The sequence below is a fragment of the Thrips palmi genome, unplaced genomic scaffold (assembly GCF_012932325.1).
Source record: "Thrips palmi isolate BJ-2018 unplaced genomic scaffold, TpBJ-2018v1 HiC_scaffold_18, whole genome shotgun sequence".
Classification (NCBI taxonomy): Eukaryota; Metazoa; Arthropoda; class Insecta; order Thysanoptera; family Thripidae; genus Thrips; species Thrips palmi.
This window is the reverse complement of record NW_023144627.1, coordinates 20525319-20548847: the sequence shown is the minus strand read 5'-3', so window position 1 is coordinate 20548847 and position 23529 is coordinate 20525319. Positions and strand designations below refer to the sequence as shown.

Genomic DNA, 23529 nt, shown 5'->3' with positions numbered 1-23529 from the left:
AAATCAACTGCCTCAAAGGCTTAGTTGCCTAAAACTGTCTGAGTCAGAGCTCAAACGGCTCCATATATTCGCAAAGGTGCTGGCCAGACCGGCAGAGGCGACTCTGTCTCTCTCTCGCACCGACGCAGGGCCGCCTCGCGAGTGCGAGAGAGAGAGAGAGAGAGAGAGAGAGAGAGAGAGAGAGAGAGAGAGAGAGAGAGAGAGAGAGAGAGAGAGAGAGAGAGAGAGAGGTGCGAAGCGCCTGCAGTCGGCGGGGTAGGCAGTCCCGCCGCGCTTCCGTGCGCTGAGTTGCCTACCTGCCGGGCGTTCGCCGAGAACGCGTTTTGAGCTCCAGAGTCGCTAAATGGGACTCGAACCGGACGTGTGACCCCACCAATGGATTCCTCGCCCGGAGAGCAATCCATTGGTAGGGTCACACGTTCGGTTCGAGTCCCATTTAGCGACTCTGGAGCTCAAAACACGTCTGGAGTTTTGGTCGCCTCCACCGGTCTTCTGGACCACTTGCTGCTCGGCCAGGACTGGGAAAAATGTGTACAAAAGTGAATAGATCAACCATTTTACGGCTATGGGCGCACGTCCGTTCGCTAACGAGCCAAGGAACACGATTATCTCCACGAGCAGGGGATCAAAGACCTAACACCATCACAGATTGAAGTTTGATTAAATTAGTTTCGAATTTTGAAAACACAACAGGGGAAAACAGTGTGCCGCACAAGTCGACAATTCGTTAAAGCGTGAAATTTGTCTTTCCTCGAGAACCCACTCCAGGGGACGGCCATAAACAACGGACGGGGAGAGAGTGCGTCGCCCAGCGAGTGCGAGTGAGACGCCACGCGGCCAACTACTTAGTCTTGGAGGAGCGGGCGCTTCAATTTGCAGGGCATGCCCAGAAACTTTGTAAGTGTTTTTATTAACACCTGCTCCAGCAGCGCGCCAGCCGGCCAGCCAGCCAGCCAGCCAGCCAGCCGGGCAGGCCGACAGTCGGGGCATAAATTACGACAACTTTCATTGCATCGTTGTTGATGATTGCACAGCGGCCGCGGCGCCCGCCGGGACTGTTGCTGCCACCTTTTATTTCCCGGGCCGAGCGGCGTGAATGGCACACGGGGCGCACAGCGGGCTCGAGGACCGGTGGAGGCGGCCAAAACTCCAGACGCGTTCTGAGCTCCAGAGTCGCTAAGTGGGACTCGGACCGAACGTCCGCCAATCCACCAATGGATTGCTCTCCGACCCAACGAGGAATCCATTGGTGGGGTCACACGTTCGGTTCGAGTCCTGCTTCGCGACTCTGGAGCTCAAAACGCGTCTGGCACCACTTTCGCGTCCGCCGCGGCCCGCGGGGCCTCCATGACAATATCATGGCACCATTCGTCATACCGGGGTGCGCCGCGTAGCGCAGCACCTGTTGCGCATTGTGACACAAGAATATCCTTCCGCTGGAGTGCGTCTGCTGGAGTCTGTCCAAATCAATCAATCAATGGCCCCCGGAACAGCCAGGCCGGGACTCTGGGACCGCGCGCCGGAGCCAGGCCGGGGCGCGCGTGCGAAGCGACCCAAAAGGACGCACGGTGGGCCAGAAGACCGGTGGAGGCGGCCAGAACCCTAGACGCGTTTTGAGCTCCAGAGTCACCACACGGGACTCGAACCGAAAGTGTGACCCTACCAATGGATTGCTCTCCAAACGAGGAATCCATTGGTTGGGTCACACGTCCGGTTCGAGTTCCATTTAGCGACGCTGCAGCTCAAAACGCGCCCGGGACTTCGACCGCCTCCACCGGTCTGCTGGCCCACTGTGGGACGCCCCCAGTTAAACGTCCACGTCGGGAAAAATATTATATACGGCCCTGGCGTCGTGGACGGGCCGCCTGCCTCTTACCGACTCCGCCATAAATTATACACTGTGCGAAAAAAGCGCGCCCGCCGAAATCTCCGCGAAAATAATCTGCTGCGGTGACACAACCGTGAACGCAGACCAGTCGCGCTAAGAAGTTGCGACACTTCGAAGAAAAATAATTTTGTACAGTGTGGCGAAAATCTCGTCGTGAATCTCGTCAGAGCTCAGTACGATGTGGACTGAGTCAATCTTAGTTGTTCACTTTCAAAAACACTCCTCACCAAATCGACTCCCGCTCCATCCTAAGCGACACAGAAGTTGTCCTTCCGTCTTCTTTGCGAGGAGAGATAGAGAGAGAGAGAGAGAGAGAGGGAGAGAGAGAGAGAGAGGAGAGAGAGAGAGAGAGAGAGAGGAGAGAGAGAAAGAGAGGGATAGAGCGGACGGCAAAACGGCATGAGCGCCAACAACCACAAAAGCAGCAGCAACAACAACAAGTCAGTAGTACAAGTCAGCCGTAAAGGGCCGCTCAACGGCCCATTCACACTAATTCTCGAGGGTCACTGAGTGCGCGAACGTCCTGCCAAAGTGAGGACTCCACGAGGAAAGAGGGGGGAGGGGGGGAAAAGGGGTGGAAGGTAGCAGTGAGGAAAAGAGATGGGCTGGGAAGGGCTTACAAAAAGCGACAACAGGGGAGGGTGTGGCTGTGAGAAACGAGGTGGGGGAATGAGGGGGGGGGGGGGGGAAAGGGTCCCGCGAAAGGGGTGCAGGGGGCGAGGGGAGGGGCCAAAGAGCGCGTCGCGAAAGCATTATAAGGGGTTGGGCTCATAACGTATGCATGATTATGGCCACAAGTGCTTGGGGAATTTCATATAATTGTTTTCAGTGGCAAGGGGCGCGGCGCGGCGTGGTGAGGCGTGGCGGGGCGGGGCGGGGCGGGGCGCGGCGCGGCGTGGCAGTGTGGGTGCGTGCCGCCCCCAACGGCCCTGTTCGCCTCCAGGAGAGTCAACTGGCCGTAGCGAAAGCGAGAGGGAGAGAGAGAGAGAGAGAGAGAGAGAGAGAGAGAGAGGAGACCCCAGGCATCCCGGCTCTTAATTATAAGCTGTGCATGTGTACAAGCTCGCGGCACGGCTAGGGATGCGAAGGCGGTAAATTACCCGGTAAACTTACGGTAAATTACGGTAAATAACCGTAATTTACCGAAGAGCCGAAAAATCGGTAATTAACGGTAAAATTCGAATTTTATCGGTATTTTGCAAAATACAGTTTCAATTCCCCATATTAATGATAAAACGCTTATTAAGAAACGCTAAAGCACATTTTCTGAAAAAGGTGACGCACTTAGGTGACGTATTTAGGTAAGCAAACCTGCTACACACCTATTAAAGGTATCTTGCAAACGGCTGTAGATACGTAGTGTCGGCGACACTACCATTTGATCAGCGTCAAAAGTTCACTCAACAAAGCGTTTCTTATATTGTACATTGATCTTCAAGAGGTAAATGTTTTGAACACTTGAACACTCCGCGGCATGTCCCTTACTCAAAGGGATATTTCGCGGCCCTTTGACAAGGGAACTGTCCCTATCCATAGGGACTGGCCATTTCATGGAAACCGTCCCTACACCAAGGGGCCGCGAAAAATCCCTTTAGTTAGGGACGTTTGTGATTTTTTTCCCTTGGGAGTGTTTCTTTTGAGCTTCTCAATAGATTTAATCATTCCTGACCCAAAAAAACCATGCTTACTACTTAGTTTCAACAAAATCACAAAAAAAAGGCACACCATTTAAAAGAAACGAATTTTACCGTTTTTTACCAAAATTACCGGTAATTTACGGTAATTTACCGTTTTTTACGTAATTTTGAAAATTACCGGTAATTTTGCATCCCTAGGCACGGCCCGCCATCGGTCCGCCCTGCCTGGCCCTGCCCGCCCTGACAGCCCAAGGTCGGCCCGGCACGGACCTTGATGAGTTTTCATTTCCGATAGCGCATAGAACACGGCTCACGAGTTCGGGGCGTGGCTGGCGTGGCGTGGCCGACGCCATGTGTGCACGTGGCACGACGTGGCGCGGGGCACAGTGGGCCAGAAGGCAGGTGGAGGCGGCCAAAACTCGAGACGCGTGCAGAGCTCCAGAGTCGCTGAATGGGACTCGAACCGATCGAGTGACCCCACCAATGGATTCCTCGTTCGGAGAGCAATCCATTGGTGGGGTCACACGTTCGGTTCGAGTCCCATTTAGTGACTGGAGCTCACAACGCGTCTAGAATTTTGGCCGCCTCCGCCGGTGGCCCACTGTATACCTCAACCACATTTTTTTCGCCTCAGCCTCGCAGAGAGGGGGCGGGTGGCCGTGATAGGAACAACAGTGCAGGAAGCTTTTGTTGTGTTTTCAGCCAAACAGTGCTGGGGAAGCGTTTCCTCTCCGCTGCCATATCCGACATGAAAAGACTGCAAAACAGTCGACATTCCGATCAACTCGTAATGGAGATTGCGATGCGCTCCAAATATGTCCTGGGGGTCTCGTTCTGGAGAGAGAGAGGAGAGAGAGAGAGAGAGAGAGAGAGAGAGAGAGAGAGAGAGAGAGAAGAGTGGGGAAGGAAAAAATGAGCGTGTTTCGGCCAATAAGGCGTGCGTGCGACGAGTATGAGAAATTCGCCAGCCCGTTAATGTGGCGCGATTGAAGCCATATTGCGTTTTCAATCGGCGGTGAGCATCTCGCTTGAGTCCGAGTGGAACGGGGCGGGGCGGGGCGGGGCGGGGCGGGGCGGAGGGCAGAGGGCCCATTAGTCCGTATTGTTCCGCAGCGCGTCCGAAGCTGCGGAAATTCGCAGCACAGCAACCACACGCTGCATTACGTGCCCTCAATCAGCCACTGTTAATTTCCAGTGTGCCGTGGTCGAGGGTTCGATTCCCCCCAAAAGCGGTGCATTTATTTATTGCACTCGTGGTGCCGTAAAAAATTTACTGATTTTTTTTGGGGGGTGGGGGTGGGGGGGGGGGGGGGGGCATTTACAGTGCATCGCTCACCCGGAGTTGCGGATTCAATCAAAACTTTTCGTCTGCTCGTGTCCTTACCTCACAAAGACTTCTTTTTTAACGGGATTCCCAAAAGGAAGCCGGACACCGTGATAACAGAATGAGGATCATCTCCAGGCGGTCCTTCGAAGGCCGCCTCCGAGGCACATTAGTGTAACCCGGGCCGAAGAATAATTTCGAACCCGGACGCGGAAGCCCCGCTGCGACACTGTAGAGCTTCCCTTAGAGCACATCGCAAGTATTCATTTCCCGGGCCGCCTACTCGCGGACCGCCCGCCCACCTCTCCGATTCGTGTTATTTTTAAATTATCTTTTTTTTTCTCCCCCGGGGCGCCGCTCCGCAAACATTTACACAGAGGAATGACCGATCGCCGGTCACACCCTGATGTTCCATAACCGTGGTGTAAATGTTACAGCGTAGCGGCCGCAGCAACACAGTGGGCCAGAAGGCCGGTGGAGGCGGCCAAAATTTTCGACGCGTTTTGAGCTCCAGAGTCACTAAATGGGACTTGAACCGAGCGTGTGACCCCACCAATGGATTCCTCGTTCGGAGAGCAATCCATTGGTGGGGTCACACGTTCGATTCGAGTCCCATTTAGCGACTCTGGAGCTCAAAACGCGTCCGTAGTTTACTATTTTTTTTGAAAATTTCTTCTGGACAAAAAAGAGAGGGATCGCGCCTGGGGTAGGTGGAGGCCGAGATCAAGAAGACATCTCGATTTCCCAGCCGGGCGGGCTGCGTGTAGGACGTACACTGTAGGTGCCGTCGGAACTATAGGCGAAGGGGAGCCGTCATCAGCGAGGGGGCGGTGACAGAAGCAGGGCATTGCATTGCATGAGGCTGCGGGGAGAGAGAGAGAGAGAGAGAGAGAGAGAGAGAGAGAGGGGGGGGGAGGGAGAGACAGAGGACAGCATGCGGTCCCTCCTTTCCTAATGTCCTCGGCCGGCCCACTCCGGTCTCTCTTCGGCTGGTCTTCGACGGCCGGCTGACCCGCGAGAGTCGCACGCTCTGTCTCTCTCGCTCATCTCATTAGACTGCGATGAGGCCGCCGAGCGCTTTCCGAAAACCGCCACTTGATTCGTACATTCGCCCGAGCATGTCCACGGAACCAGGACTTCTGGCCCACTGTGCATGGCTTTTGTCGTGAGTAAGCGACAAGATACGAGTCAAGTACCAAACTCCTTTTCAGCGACTTCGCACAGTGGCTTACCCTGCCAAAAAATGGAAGTGGGTCGACGAGAGAAAAATTGATTGCTGTCCTACCATTCATATTTCCGAGGAGGCGGAGGAGGTTTTGGGTAACACGGAATGGGGGGACGGGGTGCCGGGCCACCGGAAGGGAGAGAGAGAGGGGGAGAGAGAGAGAGAGAGAGAGAGAGAGAGAGAGAGAGAGAGAGAGAGAGAGAGAGAGAGAGAGAGAGAGGGAGAGAGAGAGAGAGAGAGAGAGAGAGAGAGAGGGAGAGAGAGAGAGAGAGAGAGAGAGAGAGAGAGAGAGAGGAGAGAGAGAGAGAGAGGAGAGAAGAGTGAGAGAGGAGAGAGAGAGAGAGAGAGAGAGAGAGAGAGAGAGAGAGAGGGAGAGAAAGAGAGAGAGAGAGAGAGAGAGAGGAGAGAGAAGAGGGAGAGAGAGAGAGAGAGAGAGAGAGAGAGGAGAGAGAGAGAGAGAGAGAGAGAGAGAGAGAGAGAGAGAGAGAGAGAGAGAGAGAGAGAGAGAAGGGGAAAGAGGGACGGAGGAGGGATTAGAAGCGAGACGGAGGAGGATGGTGGGCTATCGACCCTCGCCCACCCTGGGCTGCGTGGTGGCCGTGGTGGCTCCGCCGCTTCGCTCTGCCCGGCTCGGCCCACCAGTGCCGTCTGCCCACCCTGCCCGCCCCGGCCGCTTCCCTGCCCACCAAAGCACGACACCGCACCGCCGCGCAGTGTGCCCACCATGACAAACTACCACTAATGACTGGCCGGCAGCGGAGCGAGCGGAGCGCCACCAGCCAAGCCGGCCAGCCAGACACGCCAGCCAGCGTCTCCCAGTTCCAATTTCCGCGCCAGAGTTCAAATTTCGCGCGCCGCCCGTGTCGCGTGTCAGTGTGTGGGGAGCGACGCGCCGAGGAGTTTCTGGCAGGGCCCACAGCGGGCCAGAAGACCGGCGGAGGCGGCCGAAACTCCAGACGCGTGTTGGGATCCAGAGTCGCTAAGCAGGGCTCGAAACGAACGTGTGACCCCACCAATGGATTCCTCGTTCGGAGAGCAATCCATTGGTGGGGTCACACGTTCGGTTCGAGTGCCATTTAGCGACTCTGGAGCTCAAAACGCGTCTAGAGTTTTGGCCGCCTCCACCGGCCTTCTGGCAAACCCACCGTTGCCCACAGTGCACAGCCGCCACGGTGCAGTCCCGTGGAGGCCTCACCTCAGCGCGTGAGATGTGGCTGCAGGCGGCCGTACAGTGTGGGTCCAGACAAGAGGTAGCGCCGAGCCGCGCCCGCCGCGCCAGCCACGCCACTGCGTATTAAGTTAGCGCGCAACTCGCACCCACCACACTGTAGCGGCGGGGACCTCGCCTCGCCTTGGCGGGCCGCTGGGACGCCGGGGCCCCGACGTGAGCAATGGACTGCCGCGGAACGGTCGCGGGAAAAGGGGGAGACGCCGAGACAGAAGACCTGTCTCGGAACCAACTCCAAATAGGCTGTCCGTTTTTCCACGAATGCACAGTGGGTTTGCCGCAAAGACAGCCGGAGGCGGCCAAAACCCCAAACGCGTTGCTGTATGGGACTCGAACCGAACGTGTGAACACACCAACGGATTCCTCGTCCGGAGAGCAATCCATTGGTGGGGTCACACGTTCGGTTCGAGTCCCATTCAGCGACGCTGGAGCTCAAAACGCGTCCGGGGTTTGGACCGCCTCCACCGGTCTTCCGGCTGGCGAGAGCGCCTGCGAGGTAGGCAACAGACGCGGTGCGGTACAGCGCTGCGCGCGCGCTGCCTACTCGCCAGGCGCTCTCCGTCGCACTCGCTGCCTTGACTTCCCTCAATGCGGGTGCGAGAGAGACAGCCAATCGCTCGGCGGCCCGCCCCGGCCGTCCCGCCTGTTGAGATGATCGCTTTGAATGCCAATAGCTCCATTCCTTCCTCAGCATGCATTCGAGGGGCTCGTTTCGAAAGCAGGTGGGGGCGAGGTTTGGCGGAAGGAGCGGGGTGGGAAGGCGGGAGACGCACAGTGGGCCAGAAGACCGACGGAGGCGGCCAAAACTCTAGACGCGTTTTGAGCTCCAGAGTCGCTAAGCAGGCCTCGAACCGAACGTGTGACCCCACCAATGGATTCCTCGTTCGGAGAGCAATCCATTGGTGGAGTCACACGTTCGGTTCTAGTCCCATTTAGCGACTCTGGAGCTCAAAACGCGTTTAGAGTTTTGGCCGCCTCCACCGGTCTGCTGGCCCACTGTGAGACGGGGACGACGTTGGGGGTGGGGGCACACCGTAAACTGGTAAGAAAAGGCGGGAAAGGTGTGCCCACGCACAATGCTCCCTAACAAGCCTGCCCGCCCCGCGATGCAACAGGGATGCCGATGAACGTGACAATGACAGTGCAGGCGACAAGTGCCAAAAACGCAATTCCATGAGAAATGATAATAATAAAAATAAACAGGTGGAGCCCCATCTCTGGAGACCGGCGTGTCGATGTCGTGTGGGCTCAGGATTGGCCCGGCCCCTGTCAACACGGCGAACCCGAATCGCACAGGTGTGCCATTGCAAACACGGACTGCTGGAACGCTCCGAGGAGCGGACTCGCGAATCATTTTTATTATTTACACGCTGCGTGGATATAAAATTACGCTTTTCCGAAAAGGACATGCAATTTCGACCCCACACACCCGTAATGGTTAAAGGGGACCAAATTTGTCTTTCTAGTTTCGTGTGATTTCATTCGTTTTTCAGGGTGCTGGTGACGAAAATGAACCCGACCGAGGTTTTTACATGGTTTGCGAACCAAATTGTTGGCTGTTTTAAACGTACGGGACGGGCTAAAGCGGCCCATTGCCAGTGTTTCTGTTGTTTTTCCGTGTAGAATGAGATCCCCTCGGACAAAAAGAAGCGGCGCTGTCCCCTCTGGCGGTTCGCTCTGGTTAGCTCCGCCGAAGCAGGTAATCTGGCATTGCACGCTTGAGGTGTCTGAGGGGCTGTAGGGTACTCCTCGCAAACTCAAGAGGCGCGAGAGGGGTGGGGGCACTCCAAGAAAATACCGAGAAGTCGGAGGTGCTACACTGTATTTCCTCGTTGGCGTCGCATGGCTTGAGATTCGCAAAGCACGCCCAGGTGAGGCGTTTGCGCCCCTCCTGCCCCTCTTCTCCATAAATCTACGTAACCTTGTTGCACCAACTCGATTTTTTCCCGTTTTGCATCGCTGTCCCTCTCCCTTCACTCTCGGTGGTCAAACTGGGTTAGAGGGAGAGAAAAGTCCTCTGCCTGCGACGAATTTTTATTTTGGATGAGCTCCGCTTTTTGAAAACCGTCAGCTGCGCAGCAAGGAACCCGTGAAAGTGTGACACGTCTTACGTTCAAAAGGTCCACCTAAAGCTGACTTTTCCGCAAATTCGGTCGCGGTCGCGGTTGTGAAGGTTGTGAAGGTTGTGAAGTGCTACCCGTTGGCGTCGCACAGTGGGCCAGAAGACCGGTGGAGCCGGTCAAAATCCCGGACGCGTTTTGAGCTCCAGAGTCGCTGAATGGGACTCGAACCGAGCGTGTGGCCCCACCAATAGATTGCTCTCCGTACGAGGAATCCATTGGTGGGGTCACACGCTCGGTTCGAGGCCTGCTTAGCGACTCTGGAGCTCAAACGCGTCTAGGGTTTCGGCCGCCTCCGCCGGTCTTCTGGCCCACTGTGCGTCTGCGGGGCGTCGGGCAGCGCGGGGCTGGTGTCGCTCCATCCCCCCGCCGACGTGCGGAGCGGTTCGGAGGGCCACCTGGGCTCTCGGCTGGGCCTGGGTCTGTTACAGGGGACGCTCACCACTCTCCTTTTTCCCCGCCATTTTTTTAAATATATTTATTATTTTTGCCCCTTCTCTTTTTCGTCCCTCGCTGCGACGAGGTTGAGGGGGAGGCGCGTCTTTTTTATCATCCTCTGCTTTTCTTTTTCAGTGGGGCGAGACTACGGGGGAATTATGGTGGACAGCGTTAACGCAGCGGAGTCACCTCGCCATCCTCCTCCCTGAATGTATCAGCTAACAGGCAGATTAGACTCTCTCTCTCTCTCTCTCTCTCTCTCTCTCTCTGCACCCCTTTACCCTCATCCGGTGGGTTGGGTCCTGGCCCCTTGACTCCTCCCTCCCACTCGTCCTTGTCAAAACACGTCTCGCTCTTACTTTCAGCTCTGTGCGTCGTTCGCGATGCCAGCGCGTTGATCGGTTTGTTCGAATGTTTGGACACCTTGATAGGGTAAAATTCATCCTCATGAAATTTTCTGTCGACCCTGTCATGAGTCATAAATAGTGCGAAGTTTCAAATGCACCTTAGGGGCACACACTTTTTTGCAAAGATGATCACTTTGTTCGGCAAAAGGATCCTTGAAAGCACATGAATCAACTACCTGCCAGTTACCAGTACCATAAATGCCCCCCCCCCCCCAAAAAAAAAAAAAAAAGGTGGGTCGCGCGACAGCAGCGGGGTGGAATTGAACCCAGGACTCGAAGCAATCACTGCTTCACCAACGAGGCAGCGGCCGGAATGTTAATTCAAATTCCAAATATGAGTGCCAATCGTGAATAATTCAAGGCGCTCCCTGGGAAAGGGGAAAATGCAGCCTTTTACGTCGGCATATATTACGAGTGGGAAGGGGGAGGGGAGGGGGGGGGGGCGGCACGTGCGGAGAGCGCTTTGCGAAACGACACGGCACCTCTTGAGAGGGCTGTACCGCTTGGCAACGTGATCGGCAGCCTCATTTTTGTCAGCAGCAAAAAAAAAGAAAAAAAAATCAGTTTGTGCAACTGACGAACCGACGATGCAATTTTTTTTCCATGCGCTGTGGTGAGGACATCACAAAGACTGTTTTTCGTTGGAAATGCGTAGCGATATTGGATGCAACGTTCAAAGCACGTTGGTAGGCCTGTCCAGGCACAAAGGCCTGGTCGAATACACCGCATGCGTTCTATGAAACCGCACGTGGACTCTTCTCTCTCTCCATTCTTTGACAAACGACACGGATAGCTGTGGTCTTCTTCCCTCTGTAAAATTTAACGGCACGCTGGCTACCCGTTCCCGCGACCGAAACTCCAGGAGCGAAGGGATTTTTTGACGGACTCCGGCGGCCGAGAGCGGAAAGGGCATTCGATCAGATGGACGGATGGGTCGAGTAAACAAGAGTGCCACCATGCTGCTGCGGCCGGCGGAGAGGGGCTCTGCCTGGCTCTGCACAGTGGGCCAGAGGACCGGCGCAGGCGGACAAAACTCTAGACGCGTTTTGAGCTCCAGAGTCGCTGAACGGGACTCGAACCGAACGTGTGACCCCACCAATGGATTCCTCGTTCGGAGAGCAATCCATTGGTGGGGTCACACGTTCGGTTCGAGTCCCGTTCAGCGACTCTGGAGCTCAAAACGCGTCTAGAGTTTTGTCCGCCAGCGCCGGTCTTCTGGCCCACTGTGCTCTGCCTCGCTCTGCGCACGCAGCCCGTCTTCCCTCTCCGTTGCTCTCGCTTGTCGGTACGCGAGGACTCTGAATGCGACAGAGACGGAGAGAGTTCGGCACGCAGCCCCGGGAAGGAGGAACACCGCCCGGGGAAAGATTGAAAGCGCCTTCGGTGTCGCCGCGTCGCTCCGGTCTCAATCCAAACCGTCTCTCTCGCACCGCCACGCCCCGCGAGTGCGAGAGAGAGAGAGAGAGAGAGAGAGAGAGAGAGAGAGAGAGAGAGAGAGAGAGAGAGCAAACTGGATGGCGTTTCCGTGTCGTACTGTCTTCCGAACGAAATCGTACGCCGAGTCGAGTCCACGAAAGACAGGCGGTATGTAATTGGCGAAACACGGTTCTGCTCGGCCACTCTCAGAAACTTCGATGGGGGACCGAAAAAAGGGAGAGAACGGATCAAGAAGTTTTCCACACTGTTTTCACTGAGATCAGAAACACACTATGATAGTTTTAACCCGGAAACTCGAGCTCTAGTTACCGAAATGACGATGCGCTGTCGCAGAACAATTTGTTTGTCCATTGGTGGGGTCACACGTTCGGTTCGAGTCCTGTTTAGCGACTCTGGAGCTCAAAACGCGTCTAGAGTTTTGGCCGCCTCCGCCGGTCTTCTGGCCCACTGTGGAGAGCTTGACTGCTGGCGATGCGCTAAAGCGTACCGCAGGCAATCGACATTGGCCACAAGCCACAACCCCCTCCCTTCGACATTCCGGGTTGCCACAGTACAAGTCACACGGACTGGCTGCCAGGGGACTCCCACGACACGATAAAATGGGCCATGAAAACGAACCGACCAGACGGGCATGGTCTCGATGTATTTTGTGCTATTTTGTTGAAAGTTTCACGCGATTATGGAGCAAGCGATTTTCCTCGCTGCGAAAAAAAAAGGAAACTACATTACTTTTCCCCGGCAACACACAGTGGACCAGAAGGCCGGCGGAGGGCGGAGGTGGTTTAAATTCCAGACGCGTTTTGAGCTCCAGAGTCGCTAAACGGAACTCGAACCGAACGTGTGACCCCACCAATGGATTGCTCTCCGAAGGAGGAACCCATTGGTGGGGTCACACGTTCGGTTCGAGTCCCATTTAGCGGCTCTGGAGCTCAAAACGCGTCTAGGAGTTTTGGCCGCCTCCACCGGTCTTATGGCCAACCCACTGTGCCGGGCCGCGCATCGAAGAGGCATTTTCAATTTCCGCCGCTGGCCGACGAAGGCGCCGCGTAGCGCAGCGCGTCTCGGCAAACACGTGCTGCAATTAGTGCTTACGGCCCTCGCCGCGGCAGCGGAGCGAGGCAAGCCAAGCTAGCGAAGCAGGCGAAGTCGGTGCAGCCAAGGGCCGCACATAAATTCCGATTGAACGAACGTCTCGGCCGACATTCCCGCTATAACGCGCAACGCGCAGCAGCGCGCCTCGCCGTAGATTCCGGCTAATTGAACGCGTGCAGCGCCGACCCCCCGCCTCCGTCTCTCTCGCACTCACGGGGCGCCCCGCGGCGGAGCGAGAGAGACAGAGCGCGATTCGGAACCAGACATGTACCACGCGGCGCGCTGCAACGCGCAACTGCTTTTCCAGCGCCGCTTTCTGGGCTGCTGGACCGCTGGTGTTTCTCCAGCGAGCGTGCCGCTGGAGGCCACAGTGGGCCAGAAGACCGGTGGAGGCGGTCGGAACTCTAAACGCGTTTTGAGCTCCAGAGTAGCTAAGCAGGAACGTGTGACCCCCCAATGGATTCCTCGTTCCATTGGTGCGATCCATTGGTGGGGTCACACGTTCGGTTCGAGGCCTGCTTAGCGACCCTGGAGCTCAAAACGCGTCCGGAGTTTACAGTCTTCCGCTCGGCTCGTTGTAAATCAGGCCGGCAAATGACAGCGCGGGCATCGGGCCGCTCGCAGTGTGCCCCACACATGCTCGTGGCAGCCCGCCAGCCAGCGCCGGTCCAAAACGCGAGACAGTGACTCTGCGATCCCTTTCCAATGAGCCGTGGATGGAACCACCCGACACTTCCCGCATCCAGTGCCCTAGCAGTCACCGCACGCATCACGCGGAGAGAAAATACACTCGCTGCTTCAAAAAAAAAAATTCAACGAGCGCACATATCGTTAGGTTAGGTTCATGAATTTTTCACGTAACGTTATTAAACAATCGATCGTCTTGTCTAAAGTTTCAGGCCCTTGCCAGGAGTAAAACAGAGTCTTGGGATTCGACTAGCTTGACCTGTGGGAACCCCGGCATCCAATAACCTACCCCAAGCCGCCAAGGTGAGGACAAGGTCACCTCAAGGTCACCTCAAGGTCACCTCAAGGTCACTCCGTCGGCGCGGCGATCCATCGAGGTAATCTACTGCCCGGCGAGAGTCAATGCGATTAGTCCACCCGTCCGTCCGTCCCTCCGCACTCAAGGGGGGTAACTGCACAGAAAAGTGATTCCGGGCCGCGCGGTGGAGGGGGGAGGGGATGGATTCTCCGTTTAACGGTGTGCTTCCCCACCTGCGTAGAGCACCTCCGCGCCCCTCGCAACGACCGGGCAATCTCAAAGGCAGTGCGAGCCAATAGTGCGTCCTTTGTAAGTCCTCGGGTATGGCGGCGTCGCGCTGGAGTCGATTCTTTCAACGGGGCCCTTTTCCAACCCTCTAGCCCCCCCCCCTGTCAGTGTTTGCGCGCCGCCTAGTGACTGAGACGATCACATGACACCGTCTCGACCGGCTACCCTCCACCTCGCAGGCCCCAGCGGGTCCTCTGGGGGTCCCCCCGAGTGCCCTTGGCCCCCTCAGCCCCCGGGGCCCCTCGGGGGGCCTTTAAGTGGTTTACCTGGACAAGCAGACGTGGCCGGCACCGTGCCACACCGTGCCAGACGGCCTACCGGACGGTCGAAGCACCCCTGGGCACGTCCGGGAACTGCCCTGCAGCTTTCCGTTGTCATTACACTGTGAACCTCAATCCAACTTACGAAGCTCCTCTCATAAAAAAATTTCCCACCTGACGTGTAGGTTTTCACATTATGAACTAACTGAGCGAGCAATAATTGCTCAGTTGGATCTGTCTTCTGGGCCAATGCGGGGATGCTTCGAACTGCGTGGTAGTTTACACAGACACAGACAGACAGACAGACAGACAGACAGACAGACAGAGACAGACACACACACACCTACACACACACACACACACAAAATAATGAAACCGGCTCTCTCGGTCTCACACCTCAGTACTGTACCACAGCTTTTACTGGGCAACTCGGATTGCTCATCTCACGAGGCCCGACCTCCGACCCGTGTACCCTCCATTCGGCGTGGGCGGGTAGCCAGCAGCTCGCGTTCGCAGCAAGGACCGCCACAGCGGCGTATAGGGAAGAAGCCCCCAGCTGTACAAGCTTCATAATACAAGCCGCCGGCAAATGTTGTAACAACACGAGGGGGAAAGTGCAGGCAGGCGGCACGCAGGAAAGAGAAAATTCGAAATTCGCGACACCGTGTAATTTTTCGTGCGCAAAGTTGCCCCGGGGATTATTATCCCGGGACCGTGGTGAGACGCTTTTGAGGTGTGAAGTCTGAGAGAGAGAGAGAGAGAGAGAGAGAGAGAGAGAGAGAGAGAGAGAGAGAGAGAGAGAGAGAGAGAGAGAGAGAGAGAGAGAGAGAGAGAGAGAGAGAGAGAGAGAGAGGGGGGGGGATTGACAGGGTGTGTTGGGGCAGCAGAGGGTCCCGCTGTGCAACGCGTCCTTCCCCGGGATGCCAGGATGGCGTCGAGGTCCCGCCGGGATCGGGAGCCTGTTCGCCGGCCGCCGCCGAACCGGCCGAACTTACCCCAATCGGGAAAGTGATTAGTTCCAAATCGTTTCCGAGCGCCGCACACGACACCGCCACCCCTTCGTCCCGGCAGGCCCGGCCGCCGCGCCACGGACTTCCCCTCTAAAATAAATTTCCTGGTGCAGCGGTCCTCTTTCCCGCGGCGTCGCATCCCGAAAGGGCTGACCTTTTCCGGCCAGGACCTCATCAAGGCTTCCTGCACCTGAGTCGCGTCAACCATTAGCGCCGGACGATAAACCCAGAGAGAGAGAGGAGAGAGAGAGAGAGAGAGAGAGAGAGAGAGAGAGAGAGAGAGAGAGAGAGAGAGAGAGAGAGAGAGAGAGAGAGAGAGAGAGAGAGGCGAATCGATGAACGAGCCTGCAAGTTTAAAACGAAATCGGCTTACACGCGAGGAGGAGGTCTGTTAACATGGATAATTCGGGGGCCGTCAGGTGGGGGATGATGGGTGCGGGTTGCTATTCGGGGGGCTTCCGAATGAGGGACAAGTTAAATTTAATGCACACTTTGGGGTGGGACCGGTGTTCGAGGAAAAGTGAGCGAGGTGGTGCTGGTGCAGTGCAAGAGACGCACGGTGGGTCAGTACCGGTCAGTACCCGGCGCAGACCGCCGCAGGCGGCCGGAACTCTAAACGCGTTTTGAGCTCCAGAGTCGCTAAAAAGGGGCTCCAATCGAACGTGTGACCTCACCAATGGATTGCTCTCCGAACGAGGAATCCATTGGTGGGGTCACACGGTCGGTTCGAGTCCCATTTAGCGACTCTGGAGCTCAAAACGCGTGTAGAGTTTCGGCCGCCTGCGCCGGTCTTCTGGCCCACTGTGAGACGTGAGCTGTTGGATCCGATCAGGCAGGCGTTTCGATTCAAGGACCGCGCAGGTTGGCTGCGTGTTACGGGTCATGGTGCTAAGGCCCGTAAGTGGTCGGTCTGCGGACACCGGCTCGTACTAGCAGCGTGGCGGCGCAGGCTCTCCAAAGTAAACTAATTACACAACGATTGGATTGGATCCGGCCGCCCCGCCTCCAGGCCAGACCCCAGCCGTGTCATGGCCCCGGGGCCGGCCCTTGGAATCCGAGAGCGTCTTGTGTGCACCGAGTACTGAAATTACCTCCCGGATTGGCTATCCGTCATAAGCAGATTCGTGCCGGGGAGGTTAGGTTGCGAGGGGGAAATCACTCCTAAAACCTGCGACCCGACTATTACGCCTATGACGCTCTATTACGCCTCAAAATATAGCGATTTAGCTGAAAACAGACCAAAAAACCGTAAAATAGATCAAATTTTGAGAATTTCAGCTATTACGCTACTATTACGCACACTATTACGCGTGCTATTACGGACAGAGTGACCCGACTATTACGCGAGTGCTTTCCCCCTCGTTAGGTTGCCTCAGCACGAGCGAGGCAGCCCACCCGATGATGATTCAGTAGACGAGCGGAAAAAGGGCGCAATAATTAAAATTGTGAATGGGGAATCGTGTTAGAGAATTGAATGGCTCCGAAAGCCCCGGGATGATCCAATCAGGCCACTAACTCGATTCTAATCCGAGGCGGGGACAGGGCCGCCGCCCTCCAGAAGGAATTCCCACCTTTCTCTTGGCCGGCAGGCCGGTCCCCCATTGGCCAATCGGATTTACGGTCGAATCCGGACGGACTGCCAAGAATAACAGCAGAACCGGGGGGACCGTTGCGACAGCAGATCAAGTACTCTGCCCAAGAGCGAGTACAGCCACTTGGAAAAGTTGGCTTGTAATAATTTGCTCCTGGACGTCCTAGACAACCCTTTAGCCGTTAATCAATTTGTGGTTAGGCCACGTCAAATTAATACACAAAACACCAAGTAAGACCCTACACGGTAAATGTCTTACGGTGAAAGGCTGCACCAACATATTATGGTGGAGATTTTCTCCACAATACCTACGAAATTCATCAAAATATCTATAAGGTAGTGATTTCTCAATGGTATGTTACGAAGTCAGCTGCACCACCATAATATGGAACATTTTCACCAGAATATGGAGAATCTTCACTGTAGAACATTTAGAGTGTATTTGAACCAACTCTTACCCTTGTATTTTCTCGATACTGCTGTACGATCGATCGCAGAGTCCAAAATCCAAGAAACATTTTGGCGGCGTGTCCGGCTACGCCCAGTTAATCTCTGCTTGCCCAGCCTGAGTCCAACCCCCACCCCACCCCAGGAACCGGAGAAAACATCCCACTTTGGGTCATGTTCAACGAACGATTAGGTCAAGCCTGCCAATACTGGCGTTCCGGCCAGTGGCTCTGGCAGCACAGCGGGGACAAAACTGGCAAAAAAGTGTCTAGCCAAGTTGCGGATCCCAGACAGAGAGCCGCAACCACCAGCGACGCCGACGGCGACGTTTAGGAGAGACACCGCAAAAAGAAATAGATGTCAGCAGTTTTCTCCTCGGCGCCTCGTACATGACGTGCCCCCAGGGCAGGCAAGCACGCAAGCAGCCTGCCCCCCAGCGGGCCATTAGGTGTATCTAAAGGGTGCATCGAAAACACTTAACCAGACTTACAGAGGGCCCCCCAGCGGCAGGGGTCTTTGGGCAGTTAGGGGACCGCCGGGCCTTGGACATGTGAATGGCTAGGGGGCGGCAACCGGAAAAAAAAGTTCCGTTACAGACAGAGGGAAAAACTAGCTGACGTGAAAACAAATTCAAAACGAACATTCCAAAGGGCCAAAAACTGATTGTAAAAGTGAACCCAGTGCATTTCAATACGGAAATGTCTTGACAGGAGCTGGCACGGCAGGCAAGCATGCCTTTGCCTTCGGCGAGCCTCTACTCTGCAGTCAGCGCAACGGCAAAGTGGCGGATCTGGCGACGCAGCAGACTGACTATCCGGGGAAGGATATGGCGTTCGCACCCAATCAGTTCGCCGCCTCGGCAAACAGTTTCGCAAAGTACGCGTTTCGCCACCGGGGAAGCCCTTATTTGGGTCCTTTGAAGTGGCGGCGCGCCGCGGCGCCGGGAGGTGACGGTCTCCTCAGCGGAGCGAAAACAACGTGCAAATTACGGCGTCCGCAAAAACCACATCAGTTCAATTCCTGTTTGGGGCTAGAGTTAAAATGTTTCCCCGTGGCATTTTACAAGCTTCACTTACACGCTGAGAAATCCAGTCGTTGAAAATTTTAGCCAGGGCCGACATTTTTAGCTCTTTTTTAGCCCTTTGGGACGACGTGTTCGAAAAATCACTCATCCACCAAAACAAAATCACTCCAGGATCTTTTCTGAAACAAAACGTGGCAGTCCAGCCTGACTAGCGCACAGTGGGCCAGAAGTCCGGCGGAGGCGTCCAAAAGTCCAGACGCGTTTTGAGCTCCAGAGTCGCCAAGCAGGACTCGAACCGAACGTGTGACCCCACCAATGGATTCCTCGTTCGGAGAGCAATCCATTGGTGGGGTCATACGTTCGGTTCGAGTCCCCTTTAGTGACTCTGGGACTCAAAACGCGTCCGAGATTTTGACCACCTCCGCCGGTCTCCTGGCCCACTGTGCGGCGAACGCCGAAAGCCGCGCCAATCCCCTTTTTTTCGCCCACCCTCTCTTTTTATTTGGATTAAAAATGAAAAGCAGGGGGATCGATTATTTTTTCCCCTCCTCTTTTTAATTTGCACCGTATGTGGCGCGGCGGTCGCGCTAGGTAGCGCGGCCGCGGTCCCGTCTCAGTGTTTACAAAGTCGCCAATGCATATGGAGCAGCCACTATTATTGTCATGCATGACAACAATTAAAGCCCTGCCGCTTCCTGGTTCCCCGCGGCGGAAAAGTCTCGCGCACAGAGAAAAGGCGGACAAATAATTGAAGGAAAAAAAATGAAAACGAGGGAAAAACATGAAAAACTCAACAGCATTTGAGTTCGCGCGCGCGTTCTGATTAGCAGCCGTGCTGTTTTCACTGTTTTGACTGTTTTCACGGGTTTCACTGTTTCCACTGTTACCAGCACGCTAATCTGGTTAACGCGCTCGGATTTCGGTATGGCGCGTCGAAAACAAGCTAGTCATGCAATTACCTGCGGAAACGGGATCGCTGCGGTCTCCATGCCGCCCGTGCAGCGGACTGAGAGTCTGTCTCTCTCGCACTCACGGGCCGTGCCGAACGGGTGCGAGGGAGACAGAGAATCGGAGTGTGGGGGACATCCGCTGCGTGTTATTTCAATGCGCGGACAGCCGCTCTCTGTCGGAAAAGCGGCAAGCCAAACCCGGCCGCCCGAAGAGCCACTCTTTTCACTTTTCCGACAATTTTTTTTTCGCCCGTCTCGTTTCTTCTCCCCCGCCTCCTTTTCCCTTTTGTTTCATTTTTGTTATCACACGCGCGTTGAATACGGTGCAGGCGGAGGAGGACAGGTCCGGTGGAGGGGGGAGGAAGGGTGGGGGAGAGTTTGCCTTCGGGCAGCCGTCAAATGGGACACAGCGAGTCCGGATCAAGATCCATTCTCTGCTCAACACGAGTGATTTTACTGAGGAAAAAAAAAAACAGTTTGCGGCGGGAGAGTCGAACCGTCGACCCAGGGGCTTCTAGCCCACGACGCTGCGCGCTCGGCTATGCGACACTCACCAGTGAAGTTGACCTTGAGCAGGTAGTTGTGGTAGAAGTTGCCCCCGTCCATGTTGAGCATCGAGGAGCAGGTGCCGTTGCCCTGACAGGTGTCTCGCTGCAGCGCGTGCAGGGCGTGGGCGAAGGCGTACACGGCGTCCACCACGAAGGGCACCTTGGACTCCTGCAGGCCGCCACGCGGGGGCTCAAAGTAATGCAGTCAAAATTCTGGACGCGGTTTGAGCTCCAGAGTCGCTAAATGGAACTCGAACCGAACGTGTGACCCCACCGATGTATAGCTCTCCGAACGAGCAATCCATTGGTGGGATCACATGATCAGTTCGAGACCCATTCAGCGGCTCTGGAGCTCAAAACGCGGCTGGGGTTTTGACCGCCTACACCGGTGACCCACTGTACCTGGAGGTAGCCGACGTCAGGCCCCAGCCGCAGCCCCGGCGCGCAGTGGTCGCTGTGGTTGCTGGGGTCCGCCTTGGCCAGCGAGCAGTTGAAGGTCTCCTGCCAGTACTCCTCGAACCAGGGGTTGCGGAGGTTGTTCTCCGGGGTGAGCGCCGCCATGTACGCGTCGAAGCCCGGGATGGGCTCGGTGTGCAGCTCCACCGTGAGCGCGCCCTCCGCCACCTCCTCCACGTCGCGGACCACGTGGGGCTGCCGGCCCCAGCCGTCCGAGGCCAGCCAGTGGAAGGGCGCCGAGTCCTTGGAGCGGGACGCGGCCAGCAGCAGGCCCCTGCAACCACCGGGCGAATCAACGACCTGTGGCCACGCCACTCCCTGCACACAGTGGGCCGGAAGACCGGTGGAGGCGGCCAAAACTCTAGACGCGTTTTGAGCTCCAGAGTCGCTAAATGGGACTCGAACCGAGCGTGTGACCCCACCAATGGACTCCTCGTTCGGAGAGCAATCCATTGGTGGGGTCACACGTTCGATTCGAGTCCCATTTAGCGACTCTGGAGTTCAAAACGCGTCTAGAGTTTCGGCCGCCTCCACCGGCCTTCCGGCAAATCTTTGGGTCGTTTCACAGTGCTCGCGCCGACCTAATTGTGCCGAGCAGGCGGTGCGACGAGACGTCGCTAAACACGAGTAAACTGCCCGCCGGTCGTCTCGGCCGATACAAAACCAATCATTCGGGAGAGGCAGAGCACAATTGGGTCTTGAGTCAGTCGGTCCGGTCCACTGGGAAAAGGGGGGGGGGGGGCTCCGGAAAAGCGCGAATCGAGTCTGCAGGGCCGGAAGGACGGTTTGAGTTGTGGCCAAGTTAGTTGGTGACAAGCTCTCGCAAGCTCGACTCCTCTCTGCTCGAGCGGGGCCGGCGGGCCGGTCGGTCGCTTGGCTGCCAGGTACCCCTGCGTAGCCACTTCCCCTGCCTAGTCCCTTCCCTTGCGTGGCACAGTGGGCCAGAAGACCGGTGGAGGCGGCCAAAACTCTAGACGCGTTTTGAGCTCCAGAGTCGCTGTAAGTGGTGCTCGAACCGAACGTGTGACCCCACCAATGGATTGCTCTCCGGACGAGGAATCCATTGGTGGGGTCACGCGTTCGGTTCGAGTCCCATTTAGCGACTCTGGAGCTCAAAACGCGTCTAGAGTTTTGGCCGCCTCCGCCGGTCTCCTGGCCCACTGTGCGTGGCCCCGCTCCAAGCCTAGTTCCTCCCCTTGCGTAACCCCCCTGCGTAACCCCTGCGTAGCCCGCCTCGGACGTAATGAAGTGAAACTTGACTTGCTTCCCACGCGATTCGCTGCGACAGTCGCACCTTCCAGCTTCTCCAGATGATACATTTTTCCGCGTGGGTGGAATAGCAATGGAAGCGCGGTTGGAAACAACGACCGGAAACTTTCTGGCAGGGTTCGGTCAGCATAGGTTAGGAGCGACCTCACCAGCTTATGACTATTCCAGTGGGGCAGGTCAGGCTCATTTGCCTGCTGGCCGGTCTCCGTGCACACGCTCGCCCCCCCCCCCCTTTCCCCCCTTTTCCACGGTGCGGGCAACAGACCCCGATTCAGATTCGAGTAATCGACCCTTGTTGGTATGCACGCCGCGGCGACGCCCCCTTACGGGCACTGCCTTCTGATGCCGGCGAGGAATAACTGCAGACAGGCCAATCGCACAGTGGGCCAGAAGACCGGTGGAGGCGGCCAAAGAGACGCGTTTTGAGCTCCAGAGTCGCGAAATGGGACTCGAACCAAACGTGTTACCCCACCAATGGATTGCTCTCCGAACGAGGAATCCATTGGTGGGGTCACTCGTTCGGTTCGAGTCCCGTTTAGCGACTCTGGAGCTCACAACGCAAGGTTTCCCGGCCTTCAACCTGGGACTGCACCCCGTACCATGCCGTGCCCATCACGGACCCATCCGGCCTAAACAGCTTAATTAAAAATTAATCACCGTTTCGCGGGGACCCTTGATGCACCATCAGGGTGACCCTAATTCACGAACGTAATCTAATCTGCTGAGCCCTTCAGGACCTCTCGAGGACCGTCAGGTGAGCCAGACAGAGAGAGAGAGAGAGAGGGAGAGAGAGAGAGAGAGAGAGAGAGAGAGAGAGAGAGAGAGACTGCAGGCCGACTCACGGTGACCACCGCGCCTTCCAATTTGGCTCCAAAGTGGCTGGCGCGGCCGCGAGCGTCATCCCCCCCCCCCCACTCTCTTCCTAATCCCCTCCCCCCCCCCCCTCCCGTCCATTGGAACAAACACGGGGGCACGCCTTGTCACCCCGGGCACGTCTTGAGACCGATAACCCTGACTTATTTTCCGCGGGGGGTGGGGTGGGGGGCGAAATGGGAAAAGAGGGTGTTGTAGATGAGAGGAGGGAGTGCCTTTTGGTTCTGGCGGCGATCGGACGGAAGCAGGTGGCGTGATTGCCCGGCAACACCATTTTTGACCGCTTTGCGACCCCAAGTGAAGAAGAGGGTGGTGAAACAATACCCCGCACAGTGGGCCAGAAGACCGGTGGGGGCGGCCGGAACTCTAGACGCGTTTTGAGCTCCAGAGTCGCTAAATGGGACTCGAACCGAACGTGCGACCCCACCAATGGATTCCTCGTTCGGAGAGCAGTCCATTGGTGGGGTCACACGGTCGCTTCGAATCCTGTTTGGCGACTCTGGAGCTCGAAACGCGTCTTTTTGGCCGCCCCCACCGGTCTTCTGGCACACTGTGGGCTGCATCCCCGCAGAGCTTCTGCCGACTGGGCGGGGCGGCAACTCGAGTAAGTAAGTTAATTTGGTGACGGCGATTAGGACAAAGTCGCTGAGCCTCGTCCTCCTTTTCTGCGGCATGGATTTCCTTTGAGGTGGGGGAGGGGGGCGGGCCTCGTGGCGTCTGAATGGCTTTCCGGTCAGCAAGACGGTGCCGGACCAGCCAAGGACCGGCCAAGGACCGGCCAAGGACCAGCCAAGGACCAGCCAAGGACCAGCTAAGGACCAGCCAAGGACCAGCCAAGGACCAGCCAAGGACCAGCCAAGGACCAGCCAAGGACCAGCCAAGGACCAGCCAAGGACCAGCCAAGGACCAGCCAAGGACCAGCTAAGGGCCAGCCAAGGGCCAGCCAAGGACCAGCCAAGGACCAGCCAAGGACCAGCCAAGGACCAGCCAAGGACCAGCCAAGGACCAGCCAAGGACCAGCCAAGGACCAGC

The 23529-nt window shown here is 56.5% G+C and overlaps 1 protein-coding gene across 1 annotated transcript in view; it reads right to left on the bottom strand.

Moving 5' to 3' along the window:
• The window catches only part of LOC117644780 (metabotropic glutamate receptor-like), a 68070-nt gene extending 45833 nt beyond the window's left edge, over window positions 1–22237 (bottom strand). Inside the window, exons 1-3 of the mRNA XM_034384398.1 lie at window positions 22224–22237; window positions 20302–20629; window positions 19906–20068 (exon numbers count right to left, since the gene is read on the bottom strand). Of these exons, the coding sequence (XP_034240289.1) occupies window positions 19906–20068; window positions 20302–20629; window positions 22224–22237 (505 nt within the window). The remainder of the gene's footprint in view (window positions 1–19905; window positions 20069–20301; window positions 20630–22223) is intronic.
• Between the last annotated feature and the right edge of the window lie 1292 nt (window positions 22238–23529).